The sequence below is a fragment of the Trachypithecus francoisi genome, unplaced genomic scaffold (genome assembly GCF_009764315.1).
Source record: "Trachypithecus francoisi isolate TF-2019V2 unplaced genomic scaffold, Tfra_2.0 Lachesis_group10, whole genome shotgun sequence".
NCBI lineage: Eukaryota > Metazoa > Chordata > Mammalia > Primates > Cercopithecidae > Trachypithecus > Trachypithecus francoisi.
The window spans coordinates 73732408-73755995 of record NW_022681455.1 but is presented as its reverse complement, the minus strand read 5'-3'; the positions used below and the strand labels follow the sequence as shown (position 1 = coordinate 73755995).

Below are 23588 nucleotides of genomic sequence, written 5' to 3'. Positions count from 1 at the left end.
TTAGTGGAATTAACTGACTAACTGTGGCCATGAGTTCGCGGAGTGAATAAATGGCTGCACATCTTCTTTATGAAACATGAAGTGAGGTTATTTGCTATGTAGGGTCCTGGGCAGTGAATTAGCAATATGAGGAAAGGGAGTGAGAAGGCCTACTGTGGGCAATGTGATGGGTGGTGTAACGTGAACATAAAGATGAATGGATGGCTGCGTCTTCACATGTGTAACGGGGCACTAAACGTGCACTTGGCCTTTTGAGGTGGATGGTTGGTTTTTGTCGAGTTCCTTGACCTGGTTCCTGGGAACTTGGCAGTGGACCTTGGTCTGAACCTACTCAATCTCTACTCACCTTCCTCCTTTTTCCTCCCTTCCAGGTTTGCAGTAAGCATTGGCTACTGGCATGACCCTTACATCCAGCACTTTGTGAGATTGTCTAAAGAGAGGAAGGCCCCCGAAATCAACAGAGGCAAGCGATCATCTCCCTGCCCAACAGCACCTCATCAGCTGCCTAAGGTTTTAGGGGTTCATTGTTGAAGGGAGTTGTGGTCTGCTCCCTTTCCAGCTGTGCGCAAAAGTGCTTATTTCACCAGATCCTCACCAACATGGTGTTATAAAACTTGTTTGCAGCCTTAAAAAGGAATGAGATCATTTCTTTTGCAAGGACATGGATGAAGCCAGAAGCCATCATTCTTAGCAAACGAACAGAGGAACAGAAAACCAAACACTGCATGTTCTTACTCATAAATGGGAGTTGAGCAGTGAGAACACATGGACACAGGGAGGGGAACATCACACACTGGGGCCTGTCGGGGTGAGGGGCAAGGGGAAGGAGAGCATTAGGATAAATACCTAGTGCATGCAGGGCTTAAAATCTAGATGACAAGTTGATGGGTGCAGCAAACCACCATGGCATATGTATGGCTATGTAACGGAGCTGCACATTCTGCCACATGTATCCCGGAACTTAGAAAAAAAAGAAGAACACAATATCTACTTCCACTTTAAAATCATGAGAGTTTTTGAAATTTTATTAAATCTAATGAATTGGAAAAAAAAGTACTAATCTTTGTTAATCTGTCATGTGAAAAATGGTATCTTATTGCATTTTAAAAATACTTCTCCTATTTATAGGTAACGTTGAGGATCATTTTCATATGTTCAAAGCCCATTTAAATATCTTTCACTGTAAACTGTCCCTATCAGTAATCACTTTTTTCCCAATTAAAAAAATACAGAAAGCTTTATTTTTCACATGTGTATTCCTACTCTAATTGGATAAATACGGAGAAACTGCTTTATAGTACAGTCATGAGGAGGACAGTCTCTCAGAGTTTACATCAGACTTTTCCTCTGTTTGGTTAGTTGCCTATGGCTCATCTAGGTGTGTGGACTAATTACGTGGATTTAATTGGGTTCTTCTATAACCCAGTGTCTATAAGGAGACATTCCAGAGGCTTTTGTATATTTCAGGCTGAGCATATCTTAGTTTTCACGCCTCTTGTCTGTGTATATGAATCTTCCCTAAGGATGGAAATTGAGGATATCTGCCCAGTCGCACAGCTTGAGGGTTGTAAGTCTAGAGGACGTGGGTCCTTTACGGCTTTGTTGACGTTCCCCACTGTGGGCGGGAGGGAAAGTGTTGTGAGACCTGCTAATTCTCATATGAGGGAGGGCTCAGAGGTGCTGACAGCAGTAGGCCTAGGCTTAGGAGATTTGGCCCTTAAGATTCTTCAACAGGGCTGGGTATGGTGGCTTACCCCTGTAATCCCAGCACTTTGGGAAGCCGAGGCGGGCAGGTCACGAGGTCAGGAGATCAAGACCATCCTGGCTAACACGGTGAAACCCCATCTCTACTAAAAATACAAAAAATTAGCCAGGCGTGGTGGCAGGCACCTGTAGTCCCAGGTACTCAGGAAGCTGAGGCAGAAGAATGGCGTGAACCCGGAAGTGCGCCACTGCACTCCAGCCTGGGCAACAGAGCAAGACTCCAGCTCAAAAAAAAAAAAAAAAAGATTCTTCAACAGAGTTGGGTGTGGTGGCGCACGTCTGCAATCCTAACACTTTGGGAGGCTGAGGCAAGTAGATCACTTGAGCTCAGGAGTTCAAGACCAGCCTGGGCAGCATGGTGAAACCGTCTCTACAAAAAATAAAAAAAAAATTAGCCAGGTGTGGTGGCATGTACCTGTAGTCCCAGCTACTTGGGAGGCTGAGGTGGGAAGATCACTGGAGCTCAGGCAATTGAAGCTGCAGTGAGCTAAGATTGTACCACTGCATTCCATTCTGGGTGACAGAGTGAGACCCTGTCTCAAGAAAAAAGAGTCTTCAGTAGATTTATTTTCCTCCCCAGCTCACAGTATGCATAGGGTTGGCCATTTAAGTATTTATTTATTTTGAAGCTTGCACCAACAGACAACTTGTTCCAGACATAACTAGAATATTGTTTCAGATGCCTGCCCCTTAGAAGCTCCAGAGCATAAAGAGAAGTCTCTATCTGGACATGCATGTGCCATGTGCAACGTTTGATTGGCAGCAGCCTGAATGTGTTAAGTCCCCAGTTGCTCTTTCCCAGACAGCAGAGTATGCAGGAAAGGTAGTCATTCAGCTCCTTTCTGGCTTAGCAGTGTAAAGCCTGAGAGGGAAGAGATGGATAATTACTTTTTGTTGCCTTATTTTAGTGTTAAGACACTATTAGGCTCTGCAAATAATTTCCATCAATGAAGTCAAAGGCTTTGAGACGGGAGCCTGCCTTATTCTCAGCCAGATTGAGAAATTGACCAAATGACCATAATTCTTGTGTGTGCAGGGAATCTTGGTCCTCAAGTTGGATCCTGTAGGTGGGTTCTATAAGAAATGCCAAGAAATTTTGAAGTGGTGGTTTCTGAAAACACGGACATGCAATTTTATTTTGCATTCCCTCCCCTGCTTTTGAGGCAGATTTCCTAATAAATGCTGCACAGGCAAAGACCCCCACCCCACCCCCTGGCAGCACCCCTCTCTTGTACCCTGGATTTGAACCTTTAGAATGCAGCCAAATTGGAGTGCCTCCTAAATGGTGTATGGTGAGGACATTTTTCCCCCAATGTCCGATCCGTCACGGATGATAGCTCGGTAAAATACAATAGAAATGATCTAGAAAAATAAAATGAAAATGACATACAATGTACAATTCCAAATCATTTATTAGTAGATTGAACAGGCTTGAAATTTTCCTGTCAAATTGTAATAAAGTTTCTAAATGCTATGAGGTTTTTTTCTTAAAATAGTCACATACTGTTAACAGCCATGCATATACTTTGAGCAGCAGAGTTTTAGAGCACAGACAGACCTTGTGGTCTTTTCTTCTTTATTTCCCATCTCCTTTTCCCCAACCCTCCACCCGAAAACTTAACAGTGGCGCAATCTTGGGCCACTGCAACCTCTGCCTCCTGGGTTCAAGCAATTCTTGTGGTCCATCCTCCCAAGAAGCTGGGATTAGAGTTGTGCACCACCATGCCTGGCTCATTTTTGTGTTTTTAGTAGCAAGCTATTAGGCAGCAATTTGCTGGTCTTCTCTGTTACCCCCATTTTACATAGAGACTAACCCATTCAGGGTGGAGGTGAAGGGAACAGGATAACAAATATAGCTTCCTTTGTGGTAACATGCATCTGCTCAGTTTCCTGACCCATAATATTATTTTTCATGTGATCTCACAATTTTCAGGTTTACCTGAGTCCAGAGTAGCTTTCAGTATAGCCAGGAAAGGCACATTTCCAAGATGGACTTCAGACATTTCAAAGTAAAACACTTATTTTTCATATATAAAAATATAGCTTATTTTTTCAAAGGCAGTTAATTGCTTCATGAAATAGATTGTACTTACCTTGGTTCAGATGCCTTTAACAAAAACAACGACAACAAAAAAGAGAATTTGAAAGTTTCTGTTTCTCCCATAGAGTCTGCAGATTAACCTGTGACACTGCAGAAAGGTGCATGCTTTCTGTTTTGCTCTTCTGCTGGGGTGGGCTTCACAGGGATAATTTCTGTCATCACTGTGTGATAGCTTGTTTCTGTGTCCGCCCCCCCCCCCCCCCCCCAGGATATTTTGCTCGAGTCCATGGTGTCAGTCAGCTTATAAAGGCGTTTCTACGGAAGACAGAATGTCGTTGTCAAATTATCAACCTGGGGGCAGGCATGGATACCACCTTCTGGAGATTAAAGGTATGTTCAAATTCCCCTCCTCCCTCTCCAAGTGTTTAGATTTCATTTTTGGAAGAGTTTCACATAATTCGAAATTTAAAAATATATTAAAAGTTTTGCAGCGAAAGCTTGTCTCCCACCCCTGTCCCATCTGCCTAGATGCCCCTACGACTGTCAGTCCTGTTTTATCTCACCAGGGCCCTAGAGACAGATATTTTAGGTTGTCTCTAATTGTTGTTACAAATGGAGCTATAATAAAAACCCTTATATTTCTCTCAGTATGAGTAGAAATATGTCAGGAGGAAAAAATCCACCAGTAGAATTGCTGGAATGGAGAGGCCATGCATGCATTTATAACTTTTTTTTTTTGAACCAGAGTCTTACCCCATCACCTAGGGTGGACTGCAGTGGCACAATCATGGCTCATTGCAGGCTTGAACTCCTGGGCTTAAGCGATCCTCCCATGTAGCTGGGACCACAGGCATGCATCACCATATCTGGCTGATTTTTAAGTTTTTTTTGTAGAGACAGTGGTCTCACTATGTTGCCCAGGCTGGTCCTGAACTCCTGGCCTCAAGCAATCCTCCTGCCTCAGCCTCTCAAAGTGCTGAGATTACAGGCATTAGCCACTGCGCCCAGCCTACATTTGTAATTTTGACAGTAACTAAGATTTTGTCAGGATAATGGCATCTTGGTTAAAATTTGGAGATTTGTATGGCCGGGTGATGATAATATGTTGCAAAGCCATTTTGTAGTCTTTTTCTGATTTGGTCTCTTAACTGCTCTGTTAGAGTATGAATACAGGTCTAATTACATTCTCACAGGGAAAGAAAACTAGAGTGTGGTCTTTGACTCCTGGGCTTAGTTTTTTTTTTTTTTTTTTTTTTTTTTTTTTTTTTTTTGAGACAGTCTTGCTCTGTTGCCCAGGCTGGAGTGCAGTGGCGCAATCTCAGCTCACTGCACCCTCCACCTCCCGGCTTCAAGCGATTTTTCTGCCTTATCCTCCTGAGTAGCTTGGACTACAGGTGCACGCCACCACGCCTGGCTAATTTTTGTATTTTTAGTAGAGATGGGGTTTCACCGTGTTGGCCAGGCTGGTCACCATCTCCTGACCTTGTGATCTGCCCACCTTGGCCTCCCAAAGTGCTAGGATTACAGGTGTGAGCCACCGTGCCTGGCCTCCTGGGCTTAGTTTTTATAGCCAAACCGTTTCCCTACAAAGTCCTCACTGATTGGCCGGGTATGGTGGCTCACGCCTGTAATCCCAGCACTTTGGGAGGCTGAAGTGGTCAGATCACTTGAGGTCAGGAGTTAGAGACCAGCGTGGTCAACATGGTGAAACCCTGTCTCTATTAAAAATACAGAAATTAGCTGGGTGTGGTGGTGGGCACCTGTAATCCCAGCTACTTGGGAGGCTGAGGCAGAATTGCTTGAACCCAGGAGAACGGTGGTTGCAGTGAGTCGAGATTGTGCCGTTGCACTCCAGCCTGGGTGACAGAGTGAGACTTTGTCTCTGGGAAAAAAAAAAAAAATGTCCTCACTAATTGTCTTTTTTTTTTTTTTTTGTAGGTTTGTACAGATTTTGCTTGGTTCTGTCAGGTCCGTCAGGTGACAGTAATGGGTACGTGCATTTCTCCAGATTTTTTACGGATGTTGACCAAGACCTGCTTATCTGTTTTGTCCCTAATCAGTTTACCTGATATGAAGGTCTTTGGTCATCAGAGCTGTCAACCCTTCTCTTACTAAAGTGAGAAATCAGTGACCTCAACAGAGTGTAGGTATTTGTTTGCCTCTACAGTCTCATCTCAAGATATAATCACTAACATTATGAAGTGTTTTTACATAGGTGACCTCATGAATTAACTTGAGAACTCTGTAAGGGTATTTTACACAGATGAAGGAAATGGGACTGCAAGATTGTCTTCCAGGATCCTGCAGCCAGAGGCTCTGGGGCAGGGATCAAGCATTGGAATCTGCCCATTAAACTCCACATTTCTTCCTCTTTCCCCTGCACACAGCCTCTGTGGTTTTTCAGGAGGGTGACCTTCCCTTTTCTGTAGATCTGTTGTGTCTTTGTTTTTCTGTCATTGTTTTTGAGACAGAGTCTTACTCACTCTCTCGCCCAGGCTGGAATGCCGTGGTGTGATTTGGCTCACGGCAGCCTCCACCTCCCGGGTTGAAGCGATTTCCTGTCTTAGCCTCCCTAGTAGTTGGGATTACAGGCATTCACCTCCACGCACGGCTAATTTTGGTATTTTTAGTAGAGCTAGCATTTCACTGTGTTGGCCAGGCTGGTCTGAAACTCCTGGCCTTAAGTGATCCACCTGCCTTAGCCTCCCAAAGTGCTGAGATTACAGGTATGAGCCACTACGCCAGGCTGACCTATTGTGTTTTTGTAATGAGTTGTCCCATGGTGTGGTGTGAGGAACCAGAGCACAGTACAGTGTGAGAGAATGTGCTATGTCAGTGTTAACAGAGGCCGCTGGAGAGATCTTGCTATTGGACCTGAGACCCCTTTGATTTGTCTGGCATTTTGTTTTTTTTTTCTCCTGTCTTGTAGGTGGATTAATAATTAATAAATCTGAGCCTCTTATTTTTGAGCAAAGTACCCTGAGGCTTATGTACCCCTCCTAAGAAGAAGGCAGTCAGTCAGTAGTGAGGAAGGAAGACTGTATAGTGTCTGAAAGTTCTTTGTGGAAATGTTTTGGTTTTGATTGGTAATTATATTGAGCTGAAGGCCTTTTTTTTGGTCTGAAGTTTCTTTTAAAATATAAATATAAATATGTATATATATTACATTTGTTTGCTTTTTTAGAGCAGGTGTTACAAACTGTAGCCCAGGGCCAAATCTGGCCCACAGCTTGTTTTTGTAAATAAAGTTTTATTGGAAGACAGCCACTCCCATTTGTTTGCATATTGTGCTTCAGCAGCCATATGACAGTTATAACAGCAGAGTTGAGTAGTTACAACAGAGACCATCTGGCCTGCAAAGGCTAAACTATTTACTTTCTGGCTCTTTACAGAAGCAGTTTGCCAATCTCTGTTTTAGAGGTATGTGCGTGTCTCTAAAAGCGTAGCAAAAACATTGTCGGTGGGTCTTAGTGTCTCATGCACCTTCCAGCCGGAATGCTTCCTAGGTTGCACCAGCAGAAGTTTAGCTGTGAGTCATGGGTGTGAGCTTGTTCCGTAAAATCTCAGGAGCCCAAGACTGTACAGTTAAAGACTCCCATCTGTTGGCAGTGAGCAGGAACAGGACAAAGAAGAGTTAGTCTTGTCACACAAAAGGAATAAAGGGGCAGGTGCAGTTGGTCACGCCTGTAATCCCAGTACTTTTGAGATGCTGAGGTGGGTGAATTGCTTGAGCTCAGGAGTTTGAGACCAGCCTGGGCATCATGGCAAAACCCCATCTCTACAAAAAAAAAAAAAAAAAAAAAATTAGCCAGGCATGGTGGTGCACACCTGTGGTCCCAGCTACTTGGGAGGCGGAGGTGGGAGGATTACCTGAGTCCTAGAGGTTGAGACTGCAGTGAGCCGAGATTGCGCCACTGCACTCCAGCCTGGGCGTCCAAGCGAGACCTTGTCTCAAAAAAAAAAGGAATAATGGGTGAGTGAAAAGCTTTAAGGGGTCTCCATTTCTTGGTGTCTCCGGAATTCTGTTTCCATAGAACCAAAGGATTCGTACAACCTACTTCTCTCCATCTCCCTGTGGAGGGAAGCAGGGTCCATTTTGGCAGTCTGTGAGGTGGTCAGCCATGTTGAGTCCTCTTTGGGTGCCCCATTCCTCCTGCCCTGTGGCAGCTGTTCCCAGTCTTGGTGTCTCCCATTCCAGTCAGTTTCTTGCAGGCTGTTTGGGGTGAAATGTCAAAAGGGCCATCAAGAATCAACAGAATAAGAAGTTGAAGCATCACTTGTCACACACAGTCATTTTGCCCCCTTCTCAGGATCTCTTTTTTTTTTTTTTTTTTTTTTTAATACTTTAAGTTCCGGGGTACATGTGCAGAACGTGCACGTTTGTTACATAGGTACGCACATGCCATGGTGGTTTGCTGCACCCGTCAACCCGTCAGAGTCTTACCCTGTTTCCCAGGCTGGAGTGCAGTGGTGTGATCTCCGCTCACTGCAACCTCTGCCTCCAAGGTTCAAGCGATTCTCCTGCCTCAGCCTCCCGAATAACTGGGATTACAGATGCGCACCACCGTGCCTGGCTATTTTGTAGAGATGGGGTTTTACCATGTTGGCCAGGCTGGTCTTGAACTCCTGGCCTCAAGTGATCCACCAGCCTCAGCCACCTAAAGTGCTGGGATTACAGATGTGAGTCACCACACAGGCAGGATGTCTTTTTTAAGAGGTCCATGTGTGCCTTTTGTAAGCTTTCTCTGCTCTGACCTCTTATTCAGAAGTTTTACAAGGTTTGGGAGGGCTAATGCGTGGGAAAGCTCTTTAAAAAGGAAGAAGTCCTGTAAGAGCTGCGGGGCAGTATGCTATCTTTCATTCATATGCTTTTTTTTTTTTTTTTTTTTTTTTTTTTTGAGACGGAGTCTCGCTCTAGCCCAGGCTGGAGTGCAGTGGCCGGATCTCAGCTCACTGCAAGCTCCGCCTCCCGGGTTTACGCCATTCTCCTGCCTCAGCCTCCGGAGTAGCTGGGACTACAGGCGCCCGCCACCTCGCCCGGCTAGTGGTGTCACCGTGTTAGCCAGGATGGTCTCGATCTCCTGACCTCGTGATCCGCCCGTCTTGGCCTCCCAAAGTGCTGGGATTACAGGCTTGAGCCACCGCGCCTGGCCTTTTTTTTTTTTTTTTTTTTTTTTAAGCACCAAGAAAATGTTGTTCTCGTTGTCTTCTGGAATTTTAGGTGATCCTTAACTTCCCATACGCTGTGAGCAAAAGTTCTGAAAAGGTGTTGTAGAAATTGAAATTCCTAGGGAAAGTTATTTCCATTTCCCCTCTACCCATATCCCTCAAGTAGCTTTTTTTTTTTTTTTTTTTTTTTTTTTTTGAGAGACAGAGTTTTGCTCTTGTTGCCCAGGCTGGAGTGCAATGGTGTGATCTCAGCTCACTGCAACGTCTGCCTCCCTGGTTCAAGCAATTCTCCTGCCTCAGCCTCCCGAGTAGCTAGGATTACAGGCACCCACCACCACGCCCAGCTAATATTTTGTAATTTTAGTAGAGATGGGGTTTCACTCTGTTGGCCAGGCTGGTTCAAACTCCTGACCTCAGGTGATCCACCCGTCTCGGCCTCCCAAAGTGCTGGGATTATGGACGTGAGCCACCGCACCTGGCCCCCCTCAAGTATCTTGAAATAGCTTCTGCATAACCCTACCCGGCAAGTATGGACTGTACCTCTAAGTGTGATCGGCTCAGATTCAGGAGCCCAGGTCTCCTGGGATGGCTTTTGTGACAGGATCTGGCGCTGTCTCCCAGGCTGGAGTGCAGTGATGCAATCTCAGCCCACCGCAGCCTCCTCCTCCCAGGCTCAAGCAAACTTCCTAACTCAGCCTTCCGAGTAGCTGGGGACTACAGGTGCAAGCCACCATGCCTGGCTAATTTGTATTTTTGGTAGAGATAGGGTCTTGCTGTGTTGCCCAGGCTGGTCTTGAACTCCTGGACTCAAGCAGTCCTCCTGCCTCGGCCTCCCAAAGTGCTGGGATTACAGATGTGAGCCACTGTACTTGGCCCTCCTTTTTTTTAAAAAAAAGATGAAGCCGGCTGGGCGGGCGCGGTGGCTCAGGCCTGTAATCCCAGCACTTTGGGAGGCAGAGGCAGGTGGATCACGAGGTCAGGAGATTGAGACCATCCTGGCTAACATGGTGAAACCCCGTCTCTACTAAAAATACAAAAAAATTAGCCGGGCGCGGTGGCGGGCGCCTGTAGTCCCAGCTACTTGGGAGGCTGAGGCAGGAGAATGGTGGGAACCCAGGTGGCGGAGCTTGCAGTGAGCCAAGATCACGCCACTGCACTCCAGCCTAGGTGATAGAGCAAGACTCTGTCTCAAAAAGAAAAAAAAAAAAAAGATAAAGCCCAGGTTGGGTCCTCTGGGATTCCAGCAGAGGAATGGTCTGTATGTGGGAGGGTACTGTATCTTTCAGCCCTGATGTTTGCTTTTAAGGGTTACTTATCTACTAGGATATGGTTGCAGGTGATTTCTGCCCCCATCATGCTGTCCACAGGAGGTCTGCTATCCCCCACTTATCCCCTGGGATTCATCTGTCCCTCCATACTTGTGCTCCGTCTCCTGTTACTGTCTCCATGAATGGTTCTCTTACCTGCCCGGTTGCTCCAGTCAGAAACAAGGTGTCGCCTTGCCTTTTCCGCTATCCCGTCCTCTACCAGCGAAGCCATCACCAGGTTCTGGATGTCAGCAGTCATCTTTGTTTTAAAAAAGTAGTTCTGTATTTCTGGGATAAGTGGTGACGGGGAGGGGGAGAGGCTGGGCAGGTGGGCCAGGCCGTGGAATGCCTTGTTTCTTGCTGAGTTTTAGCGCTGTACAGAGCTGCTGAAGGCCACCTGCAGTGGCTAGTGCAGTGCACAGCAGCGTGCAGCTTTGAGACACCAGCGGCAGCGCTGGGACAGTCTGGGTTGGAGGTGATAGAGCTCAGGAGGAGTGGAGGGATTCCAGAGGCATCAGCAGGGCTGAGGTACTGGGTGGCTGGATGGCGAGGAGGGCACGGCGAGAACACCAGGATGATAGGGTGATGTGTGCGTGACTGGGTAGGGAGGGTGTAGCTACCAAGCAAGCCAGGTGACCCAGGGCTGTGTGTGCGTGTGTGTGTGTGTGTGTGTGTCTATGGTTGTGTGAGTATGTGTGTCTTTCATATTTGTTTGACTGCAGGCCACAAGAAGAAATGTTACATCCCGAGCCAGGGCCCCCATCTCTGTACCTGTGTCTGTAATAATAAAGGCACCCACAGTGTTGATTTGAATGCTAGAGACCTCATTTTAGGGTGCTGCTTTCCTTTGATGCCCGCCCCACTTTCCTTCTTGCCCTGGGACCTTCTTTCCAGCATGTTGTACAGTATTGAAAACACAGTATACCTTCCTTTATTGTTATAGCTCATCGGCTCTTTGGATCCCCGTGTGATAATTTTACTAAGGTCAGGCCCTTTCCTGGGAGCCCCACATGTATTGCTTCATTAATCCTCACAACCCCATGAAGTGTTAGCATTTTCTTCACTTTTCTTTTTTTTTATCTTTGAGATGGAGTCTCGCTCTGTCACCCAGGCTGGAGTGCAGTAGCACAGTCTCAGCTCACTGCAACCTCCGCCTCCCGGGTTCAAGTGATTCTCCTGCCTCAGCCTCCCCAGTAGCTACTTTCTGTATCTTTAGTAGAGATGGGGTTTCACCCCCATCATGTTGGCCAGGATGGTCTCGATTTCTTGACGTTGTGATCCGCTTGCCTCAGCCTCCCAAAGTGCTGGGATCACAGGCGTGAGCCACGGTGCCCAGTTTCTTCACTTTTCAAACAAGTAAATCCTGGCCCAGTGAGTTTACTGACTTTCCCAAGACCTTACAGCATATAAGTGGTGGAGCTGGTGTTTGAGCCCCTCCAGCTCCAAGAGTGCCTGTTCTTTAATCTACCATACTTCACTGTCACAGAAAAATGTATCAGAGGCTGGGCACCTGTAATCCCAGCTACTGTGGAGGCTGAGGCAGGAGAATCACTTGAACCCCACTAGGTGGAGGTTGCAGTGAGCTGAGATTGTGTCACTGCACTCCAGCCTGGGTGACAGAGCGAGACTCCATCTCAAAAAAAGAAAAAAAAATGTATCAGAAAATAATACCCTTAATATATGTGATGCTTTTAATACTAGCTGTTTTAACCTATTTCATCCAAAAATTAATGCTCGTCAAAACCTACTGCGTTGATTTCCTGACCCTCCTAATAGAGCTCAAGCTGACTTTTTTGTTGTTGTTACATCGTTTAAACTTCTTAATTTTTTTGTATGGACAGGGTCTCGCTGTGTTGCCCAGGCTGGCCTCAAACTCCTGGCCTCAAGCGATCCTCCTGCCTCAGCCTTCTGAAGTGTTGAGATTACAGTCGTGAGCCACTGCACCTGGCCTCAAGCTGCCTTTTGAAAATATGGAGTATATTCTACTTCCAAAGCGCCTCTGAGCTCTCCCCACCATCCCAGCTGCCACCTCCTAGCTCAGGCTCCTTCCTGGACCTTACCTTCTTATCTGGCTAACTCCTCTGGCGTCCTGACTTTTACCTTCATCTGTGCTTGCTTCCCTCAAATCTATTCATGAGTAATTTGAAAAACATGTCTGCCCATATCAGTCACCTGATTTAAAATCCTTAAACACTGTATCGCTCTTAGGTGCCTAGTGCTTGATATGTGGAAGATGATTAGCACATGTAAGAGTAAAGAAGTAAAAAGTATTGTGTGTTTTTCCCCAGGATGAAGATCTTCTCCCAAGTAAATATTTTGAGGTTGACTTTCCAATGATCGTCACAAGAAAGCTGCACAGTATCAAGTAAGTGTGGTGTGGCCAGAAGAACAAGAGCCAGCTAGAATTCAGATCTAGCTCTCAAGAGATGGCAGACCTGAATGCCAGAGACTTCACTTTAGGGTGTTGTCTTCCGTTCACTGCCCCTCACCAACTTCCTTTTGCCCTGGCACTCATTCCAGCATGTTGTACAGTCTGTAAAATGCAATATACATTTCCTTATTACAGATCACAGGCTCTATGGCTCCCCATGTAATTAAAATTAACACGAGGCCAACCAGATTTCCCAGACAAGGTTTTTGTTTTTGGGGCTTGTACTCAAGCACTAGGGAGACAGCAGAGGCTCAAGGACTGTCTTGTTGGCTCCCTGAAGAGGCTTGCAGGGATGTTTTTATTAGCGAAGCATGGGAATTGACATCATGAGTAAGGTATGCAGGCTGGGCCGGGCAAAGCACGTGAGGGGAGGGGATGCGGGTCAGCGTATCTGGTTGCGTTGGTTATCTTGATTAATGGGCCACTTGGTGGTCTGGCTGGCGGGACGAAGACTGTCAATCAGTTGTTCAGTGTTCCTTCCTGAGGTGGGACACTCTATAACCTTGGTTTCATATTTAGATTTCCTAAGGCCAGTTCCTGGAACTTTAAGTAGAAGGCATGGTTAAATATTATGAAGAAGCAACCCCATTCCATTTCTGTTCTATCTTTAGTTCCCCTGAGAGATTTCACCCTCTATTCTTAAGGATCTCATCTTCTGAAGCTACTTCCTGCTGAACAGGGATGTCATCCTTGCCTCACTTTGGGGGGTGGGGAAATCTCTCATTGACTGTCCTAAAGACCTGTAGGGACTGGGGTGCTCCTGGGATGGTATGGGTTGGAATCCTTGGGCCATCATTAGCTTGACTTGGAGCGATTGAAACCTGAAAGACACAAACTTTACCAAAAGGTTAAAAACAGAATACCCCAAAAGTAATAGCAATTAAATGACCACTTAGGGTCCGAAGAAAGGTAAAAACCATGTCATACTTTGTAGGTATGCACTGATGGAGCCCCAGATGGTTTGAGCAGTAGAGTTACTGAGATTATGTAGCCAGGTAGCCTCTTGGTAAATCTTTACTTTTATTTTGTTTTGGAGACAGGGTCTCACTCTGATATCCAGATAGGAGTGCAGTGGTGCCACCATGGCTCACTGCAGCCTCAACCTTATGGGCTCAGGTGATCCTCCCACCTCAGCCTCCGGAGTAGCTGGGAATAAAGGCACATGCCACCAAGACTACCTAATTTTTTTTTCTTTTTTTGCAAGTTTGTAGAGATGGGGTTTTGCCATGTTGCCCAGGCTGGTCTCGAACTCCCAGGCTCAAACGATCCACCCACCTTGGCCTGCCAAAGTGCTGGGATTACAGGCATGAGCCATTGTGCCTGGTCTTGGTAAATCTTTTGAACTTGCAGTTTAACCAATCCTGGACTGTTAATGTAAGAACAAAAGATGTGGTTTATTACTGCGCATACCTGCCCTTGTTCAGCGAGAAGATAGTCCAGGGCAAATCTGTTGTCTAAGACAGCATTGGCTAGGGAGTGCAGGGAGGCTTGACATCCTTTTATGGCTCTGCCTCTACTTGTTGCCAGTGTTTCAAGGGTTTGAAAGTTTCTCAAAGCCGCCTCACAGTATGCAAAGCCATCCCAAGGGGCTGCTAAGGGGCAGAGCCACCCCAAGGGGCTGTTCCAACTCCCGCCAAAATTAGCCCTATTGCCCTTTTAGATTTCACATGTGTGATATTATGAACTGTTACTCCACTGGGACTTAAAGTACCTAACGTGCATTCCTCGTTGCGTTGTCCATTATCCACACAAGGGCACGCTAGTGCAAGTAACGGAGAGGTGAAATTGGCTGAGGGGTAGCTGTTGGTCAGATGGCAGTCTGGGTGTCCACAAAGGAACAGAGTACTCCATGGGTGCACAAACTTACACAAGGCAAGAGGAGTTCAGGTGAGTAGCTAAGCTTTGGCGAGAGGTATGACTGTTTTGGCATGGGGAAAAAGATAGCCTTCCTGAACCCAAGTTTGATTAGGGTTTTTCTTTACTGCTAAGAGAAAACCCGGTGGGATTCCAAAGTAGGCGGTCTAGCTTCTCTTTTTTCCACCCTTTTTGGTGACCAAAGCATTTAGCAGCCCAGTGAGGTTTATACATTCAAAGAAAGGGAGACACTTAGGTCCACAATAAGAGGTACAGAGGTTATTTTAGGTTTCCATACCTCCTTTGTGAAGTTGGTAGTTGAGCTTTTAGGGAATGCAAGAGGCAGCCCCTCTGAGCCTGGGGATGATGGTAGCACAGCCAGCAGTTGGACAAATTATGACCTGAAGCTATAATGCTGGAAAGGTTGTCAAGAGAGATCATTTCCCATCTTAGTGGGTCCAGCCTACCCTGTGCCCTGATGTGGAGGAGTAGGAACACAGTAAAGAGTAGCATCTTTATACCCAGCAGAGACAAACGAAGTCTTTACCTGAGGGAGGAGGCTGAGCAAAGCAACAGAATAATAGTAAAACAATTAGTAATATGAGGAAAAGTACTGGACTGAAGATCTTTAACCACATTACTTCTCCGATGATGAATTGGCTCTCCTGAATTTGAGGTCTTCCACAGGTTTTCAGGAGTAAGATGGGCCATCTGGGTGAGTCTGGAAACATTTAGGAGAAAGCATTTCTGATTGGGAGAGGTGTACCCAGCTAGTGATTCCTTGTGACTTGGCTGCGGTTGGAGTGGTCAGGGTCACCCAGTAAGGGCCCTCCCATTTAGGCAAGGGGTGATTCTCCGGGGAGCCTGCCCTTTGACTCTTTAGAAGGGCTTGGTTCCCTGGATTAACTTGTAAAGGGGTTTTCCCATCCTTAGTGGGGACTGGCAGGATTTTGTTTCTGTACTCTGAAATCACTTTTTGAATCTGTCTTAAATTGATACTGTAATTCTTTATGTAATTCTTCACCTAACAGGAGGTCAGTGGTGGGGAAAAACCTCTGGTAGATCATCTTAGAAGAACTAAGTCTTAGTCTGCACAAAGGGGCCCTGCGGACCCTAAGAAGACTAGGAGCATCTTAACCCAGGGCTCGCGCGGCTCCTGACAGAGTTTGGCTAGAGTCATCTCAAGTGTATGGTTCATTTTAACTTTCCCTGATGGTTGGGGTGCCAGTTCATTGTCTATTCCTAGGGTTGTGGAGAGGCTCTGAATAATCTTAGCCATGAAGGAGAGCCTGTTACCACTCTGAGGGGACTTGGAGAGTCCAAATTGAGGAATTATTTCCTTTAGTGAAGATTTATAGACTTCTACTGCTTTTTCTGTATGTGTAGGGAAAGTCTTGACCCATCCAGTAAAAGTATCCACAAACACCAGGAGATATTTGTACCCTAGATTTGGAGGCATTTGGGTTAAAACTACCTGCCAGTCTTCTCCCAGATAAGTTCCCCTGTGTTGAACCAGTTTAAGTCAAGAGGGGGAAATTGGATGGGTTTGGGGATTATTCCAGGCACACAATTCACTGGCAAAGGTTACTTGTTTTACAGTTTTTCTCAGTGTCTTTCTGGTGAATATTTTATGGACAGAATTCCATAAAACATCTCTCCCTTAATGAGTGGCATCATGGAGATACTTAATAAGTTTCCAGTGGTCAGTTCCCGGAATAAAATTTGTCACCATCTGTGAACCATCCAGCACTGTTTTCCTGGTCCCCCTGCCCCTTAGCTTCCTCTTGCTCTTGTTGTGAGTGTTGTAGGTGATTAGGAAGGTTGGTAGGGTCTGTCATTAAGGCCAACACATTGCTGGCTTCCTATACCAGCTGCCTGTTTTGTGGCCCTATTTCCTTGGCTGATGAGAGACCAGTCCCTCTGGTGGCCTTTGCAGTGAATGACTGCCACCTGTCAGGGAAGTTGTGCCACTTCCAGGAGAAGTTGGATTGGATCCTTACATTTGTCTGGGGAATTTTTAACTGTTAACATTCTCTTTTCCTTCCATATGGCTGCATGGGCACGCAGCAGGAGAAACGTATACTTTGAGCTGGTGTATAAATTTACTCCCTCCCTTTCTCCCAGTTGTGAGGCTCTGTTAAGGCCTCTCTCTAGTGCCACTTTTTGTGCCGTTTTGGGGAGGAAGGGCTTTAGTGTCTGTAGTCTCCTTCGGGCTTACTACTGCATGTCCTGCTTTTTGGATCTCCCTCTACAAAGCTACTGCCATCAGGCTATCATTCAGTCTTTGCATTCTCAAGAGGCTTATCTCACAAGCCAGGCCTGCTGGAGTGTGTTCTGTGGGCTCTGTGCATTGATGCTGTGAGTCCTCATCATCTGTGGTTGGGAGTGAGGTTGCCATGTTCAAAGTCTGACATACCCTGGAAGTAATATCCAGGGTGTCTAATAAGAGAGCTTGGTGTCCCTTGACTTCTAACCCAGTCTGAACCTGGTGGGGAGTCATAGCTTCTGTATATTGTCCCCGTGTCAGCTTAGATGCTTCACTAAATAGCAGGGCAGTGGCTGCCACTGCCCTCCAGCAGCCAGGCCACTTCTGTGCAACTGGATTTATCTGTTTTGAAAAATGAGCCACTGACTTCTGAACAGGTCCTAACCTTTGAGTTAAGACTCCCAAAGCTGTTCCTAGTCTCTCATAAACATACAAGGTAAGTGGTTTTTTTCAGTTGGGGTGTCCAAGGGCGAGGGCTTGACCCAGCTCAGTTTTTAGGGGTTCAAAAGATTGTTGACATTTCTTCTCCCAGTCCAAGGGCTCTCTTTCTTCCCCTTTTAGAGTCTCATGTGGGGCTTTAGCTGTCAGGCCATAATTTAGAATCCAAATACAATAGAAGCCCACAATTCTCGAGAAACCCTGGGGCTGCCTTTTTGTTTGTCGGACCAGCAGTGAAGTGATTGCTTTTTCCTGTCCACAGCTAGTGTTTGGGCTCCTAGAGTCAGAATGAACCCCAGATATTAGAACTTCTGTAAATAAATCTGGGCCTTGGATGGGGCTGACCTTGTATCACCGCTCAGCCAGGAAATTCAAGGTTTTAATGATATTAAAATCTGAATCCTGCCATGTCTGTCTGACAATGAACAAGTCATCCACATATTGTAATAAAGTCCCATTCTGTAGGCTTAGCTCTCTACAGTCCCAAAAAGGTGAGGGCCTTCCCGGAAGCCCTGGGGAAGCACAGTCCATGTGTACTGTGTGACCTTCTGGGTATCAGGGATTTCTCCATTCAAAGCAAAAAGATACAGGGATTCTGGGTGGAGAGAGCTACACAAAAGAAAGCATCCTTGAAGTGTAGTAGAGTGAAAAACTGAGCATCTCCAGGTATCTGAGCACAGACAAGCTTGGTACCAATGTGGGGTGAATGGAAATGACTGCCTCATTACCCCGCTTCAAGTCCTACACAAACTGATATTCTCCATTAGGCTTTTTAACAGGGAGGACCGAGGTGTTGCCTGGGGATTGGCAGGGTTTAGCCCTTGCTATAGGAATTTGTGGAGTAATGGCTGAACCCTGTTCAGTGCCACAGGTTTTAGGAGGTACGATTTCTTCCATGGGTAGCCCATCCCAGGCTTCAGGTCTGTCTTTGCTGGGGGAACTTTATTAGCCTGTCCTAGGACTGAAGTGTCCCGTAGAGAAGGGGTGACATGATCGTTGCTTTCTTTGGGTATGTTTTGGCTCTCAAGTTCCTTTCCATTTAAGAGTGCTAGCAGGTGGATTCCCTGTTCTGGCTCTGCCTCTACCTGCAGTCTGTCCTCTTCCAGGGAGATAGTGGCTCCCATTTTGCTTAATAAGTCTCTACCCAGAAATGGAGTAGGACATTCTGGGGAGCATACAGAAATGAGGAGAAATAAGCCTAGACATGGCCTCACAAGCAAGAGGGAAAGTAAATTTTCTTACCTTAGGATACCTGTCTATTCCCATTACCCTGCAATTGCAATTAGAGAGGGGTCAAATAGGCTGGGTCAGGACAGAGCAGGCGACTCTGCTGTCCACAAGGAACTCAGTTTTCCTACCTGCCACATTGAGGGTGACCTGAGGCTCCGTGGTGTGATGATGATGGAGTGTACTGCAGTCGGAGCCAGGGTGCTGTCAGGTGATGTCTATCAATCTCATCTGAAAGCTTGGTGAGGAGTGGGGACTGGCCAGGGTTGCCTGCCGGCTGTCTTGTTTTAGGGAGGTCAGGGCAGCCTCTCTTCCAGTGACCTTCTGTCCTGCAATATGCACATTGGCTCCATCCAGCGTTGGCTGTCTTCGATTGGTTGATCTCCTGGGCCTCCTAGGGTCACCCTCAGGTGGTGGATGAATTAGGGCAGCCAGTTTTGGTACTGTTTTGGTCAGTCTCCTCTTCTCATCTGCCATCTCTGTCCTACCTGTTATTGAAGACCTTAAAAGCCTCCTCTGCCAAGGTCAACAGCACAGTCTGGGGTCTGGCCTCCAAATTTTCTGTAATTTCCTTCTAATGTCCAGAGCTGGCTGAAGGATAAAATGCACGGCACGCGATGCCTCCCCTCTGCTGCCCCCAGGTCTGCATGGGTGCATTTCTCAAGCACTTCAGGGATTCTATTGAGGAAGACTACTGGGATCTCCTCCTTTCTCTGGGTACTTTCCTTGACCCTGTCATAGTGTACGGGTTTGACTATACATTTCCTTCTTCCTTCAGTCAGGCAGGTGACAAAGTGGCTTATTCTAGCTTTATCTAGGTTTTCTCCATAGTCTCACTCGCATGGAGACTGCCTGGGACCGCATCTCCCCCTACACGGAGGACTGAATATTGGTGTTTAGTGACTACCTAGATATTGGCATATTCGTTAGCCTTTTCAAATATGTGTTGCTTTTCATCAATACTGCAAAGTGACCATAACATCCCGCCACATCAATGAAAAGGCAAAATTTAGTCTAACAAATTCATCTCTAAACTTACCAGGATCCTCTGAAAATCTACCAAAGCGTTCTTTACATAGTCCTAGATCCACCACCAAAAAAGGAACGTGCACCCTTGTCACTCCCCTGTTTCCATCCATTTCTCTGAGGGGAAAACAGCCCTGGGCCAGTGGGGAAGCAAAAGAGGGTGCCTGTTTGGAGTCCGATTAGAGCACTATTGGGGACAGCACAGGGGTCCCCTCCCCAGGAGGCCTGCTTAGGATGGGGAGGGAATTCCGGGGGCCTGAGGCTGTGGAGGTCCACTTCCTTAAGTTCCTTCAGGAGGAACCTGGAAATAGGGGCCACACACACCTGACAAGAATCCAGTAGCTTTGGGTCCTAGCATAACTTCCTAAAAGCTTATATCGAGGTATCTCTCCCCATTTCTCTGTCCATTCACAGAATAGATCTGGCTGTAAGATAGTGTTAAAACTAGGAGATCTACTTCCACCCATGGCCATTTTTCTTGATCTAATGTGTACTAGGGCAGGTTGTATTACAGAGGAAAATCAGTTTCTTTTTCTTTTTTTTAATTAAATTTATTTTTTTTGAGACAGGGTCTCACTCCATTGCCCAGGCTGGAGTGCTATGGTGCGACCACAACTCACCGCAGCCTCAACCTCTTGGGCTTAAGGGATCCTTGCCTTAGCCTTCCGAGTACCTGGGACCACAGGCAGGCACCCCCACACCTGGCTCCTTTTTCCTGTTTTTTGTAGAGGTGGAGTTTTCCTGTGTTTCCCAGGCTGGAGTTTCTTTTTCTTTAAGCCGTCTGATTTGGATTCCTTCCATTTAGAAATGATACATCCCAGACGTGAGTCTTGGAAGATGCCTGGGGCATTGCCCATGACTGTAGCCGCTGTGTCTGCTTGTCTTAGTAGAGGGCCAGGGGCAGGGTGCAAGCACAGGTGTCAGGCGACGACAAGAGAGTTGGCTCCCAGCCCCGCACAGCACAACAATACGGGTCACACGAGAGGGCAGGTGTGGCCAGTGAAGAGAACTTCTCCCCAAAACAGAGTGCTAGCTTGGATAGTTTCTTTTTTTTCTTCAACCTTACATGAGATGCGGGTTCTGCTGACCAGTGTCCTGCATTTAGTAGTAACCAAATGATAGTCAATAAGATGTTGAATGAAACACACAAAAAGAAAAACAGATCAGGGCATGAGCTAGGCAAACTCCAGTCCCATGTGCTGTCAATTCTCCCCACACAAAGGCCACGCCCAGAGTCTGTAGGCTCGAACACTGAACAGACAGAGAAGAGCTCACGGGCTTCCGTTCCCACCAGGTGTGGCAGAGGGAGGGAAAGCACTGAAAGACTTGAAGATGGCAGAGGCCGAAGCCAGGGTGCCTGACAGTTCCTGCCAGTCGCGTCAGTGCGTCTGCACGGGTGTCTATTCAGGTTGAGCCAATGAAATTAAAAGTAAAGGAAGGAAAGCACAAAGGAAGAAGGAAAAAGACAACAAGTAGGGGACGCGAGGGAAGGGAAAGCGTTGTCTGGGGCGGGGGTGGCGAGGAGTCTCTCGGAGACCAGAGGAAAACTCACCAGTCGTGGTGGCAGTGCTGAATCAATGGTGCCTCCCTCCAGCCCACTGGCTCATAAGCCTCCCCTGCGGGGAGGGTAGTTGCTCCTTGTGCTCCTGCCTGGCTCACCAGATAATCTGTTATGGCACCAAGCAGATTTCCCAGACAAGGCTTTTAGTTGGGGGCTTGTGCTTGAGCGCACAGGGAGAGGGCAGAGGCTCGAGGGCTCAGCGACTGGCTCCCTGGAAGAGCCGGGAGAGACATTTTATTAGCGAAGCCTGGTAACTGACATCAGGAGAGGGCATGTAGGCTGGGCTGGGCAAAGCATGTGAGGGGTAGGGGATGTGGGTCAGCATATCTAGTGGCTGATGGTTATCTTGGTTAATGGACCACCTGGTAGGCTGAACAGAGGCAACAAGGCTGTAATCAAGCTTGTTCAACCCCAGGCCTGTCGGCGGGTGACATGCGGGCATGTGACATGCGGCCCAGGACTGCTTTGAATGCAGCCCAACACAATTTCGTAACTTTTCTTAAAACATTATGAGATTCTTTTGTGACTTATTTTTTTTTAAAGCTCGTCAGCTATTGTTAGTGTTCGTGTATTTGTGGCCCAAGACAGTTCTTCCAGTGTGGCCCAGGGAAGCCAAAAGATTGGACACCTCTGCTATAAATCAGTTGTTCAGTGTTCCTTCCTGGAACGAGACACTCTGCCGCCTTGGTTTGACATTTAGATTTCCTAAGGCTAGTTCCTGGGATTCTTTAAACAGGTCTGGTTAAACATGAAGAAGGAGCCGTATCCCATTCCTGTTCTTTTTCATTATGACTCTCCATCCATTAATGTAGTTTCCTGGAACATTTAAAAAGTGACCCCATATTTTCATAATCTGAATGTGTGTGTCTTTTGTTTACTACTTTATTCCAAGGGCATGTAGAAAGTTACCTGGCCTTGGCTGGGCACAGTGGCTCATGCCTGTAATCCCAGCACTTTGGAAGACGAAGTCTGGTGGGTTGCTTGAGCCCAGGAGTTCGAGACCAGCCCGGGCACCATGGCGAAACCTCGTCTCTACTAAATATACAAAAATTAGCCAGGCATGGTAGGTGCATCTGTAGTCTCACTTACTTGGGAGGCTGAAAGAGAAGGATCACTTGAGCCCAGGAGGTCGAGGCTGCAGTGAGTTATGATCACACCACTGCAGTCTAGCCTGGGTGACAGAGCAAGACTCTGTCTCAAAAAAAAAAAAAAAAGAAAAGTAAGTTACCTGTCCCAGAATAGATGTGCAATAAGTGGTTTTTTTGTGTAAGTGACTGAATTAACGGAAGACTGAAGTTAGTTATTATATAGGAGATGTTATGGGCGCCATTCCGAGTCCAGTATCAGGGAGTTTACGGACTTGCAGATGACAGGTTTACTAGTGTGTGCTGAGAGCTTTCATAGCCTAGTACCATGTTAAGTGCTTCATTTGGATTGTTTCATTCAGTCCTCACAAGACACTCATGAATTAAGTGCTGCTGTTATCCCCTTTTTGCAGATAAGGAAACTGAGGCTTAAAGAAGTTAATTTGCCCAAAGTCTTCTATCTAGGAAAGGGTGGAGCTGAGATTCAAACTGTGACTTCAAGCTCAAGATCAAGGAATCTTAATAGTTGGTTTTTTTTTTGTTTTTTTTTTGAGACAGAGTTTTACTCTTGTTGCCCAGGCTGGAGTGCAATCTCGGCTCACTGCAACCTCCGCCTCCTGGGTTCATGCGATTCTCCTGCCTCAGCCTCCCTAGTAGCTGGGATTACAGACATGTGCCACCATGCCTGGCTAATTTTGTATTTTTAGTAGAGATGGAATTTTTCCATTTTGGTTGGGCTGGTTTCGAACTCCCGACCTCAGGTGATCTGCCCGCCTGGGTCTCCCAAAGTGCTGGGATTACAGGCGTGAGCCACTGTGCCCGGCCTGCATCTTAATAGTTTTAACTATAGTCCCTCACCATCCTCCCTTTTAACTTAGTCATTTAAATAAAACCATAATTCTTATATTGAAAAAAATGTGAGTAAACGTTAAGTGTTTCAGCCATCCTTTAGAAAAGTCTGATCCTTACAAATTGGAAATAACTTTCAGGCTTTATTTTTTTCTGGATCCATGAAAATAATGGATCAGGAATCTATGTGCCTCCTGATTTTACCTTTTCTTTTCTTTTATATTTAATATATTTAATTTTATATTAAATATGCTTTTTAAGTGATAAATGGCAATTCTGATGCTCTGGGAACTGGAAAGTACTGGCTGGTTAAAACTCTGAGTGGAATAAGAGTAAGTGGCTCTTGGTTAAGTCCAGAGATGGTTTCCTGGGACAGAAAGTGCATTGGTGTTTGGTTATGGTTGTTGGGATATTGATGCATATCTGATTTCTGATTTTTTGCCTATTCTGGATTGGGGGAGTTACCACATAAATGTTACTGAACTTTAAGTTTGTGTAAGAGTCAATTCTTCTGGCTACCTGTGACAAATAACAGATAACTTTTAAAATTTGATTGAGAATAGGCAGCAA

General features: G+C 46.3%; 1 protein-coding gene across 3 annotated transcripts in view; it reads left to right on the top strand.

Moving 5' to 3' along the window:
• Window positions 1-23588, top strand: part of LCMT1 (leucine carboxyl methyltransferase 1) — a 70620-nt gene that overhangs the window by 18413 nt on the left and 28619 nt on the right. For all 3 annotated transcript variants that reach the window (XR_004438823.1, XM_033217709.1, XM_033217710.1), the window contains exons 2-4: window positions 372-463; window positions 4074-4195; window positions 12570-12646. Coding sequence is in view for 2 of the 3 variants with exons in the window: in XM_033217709.1 (XP_033073600.1) it covers window positions 372-463; window positions 4074-4195; window positions 12570-12646 (291 nt within the window). In the remaining variant the exon portion in view is untranslated. The remainder of the gene's footprint in view (window positions 1-371; window positions 464-4073; window positions 4196-12569; window positions 12647-23588) is intronic.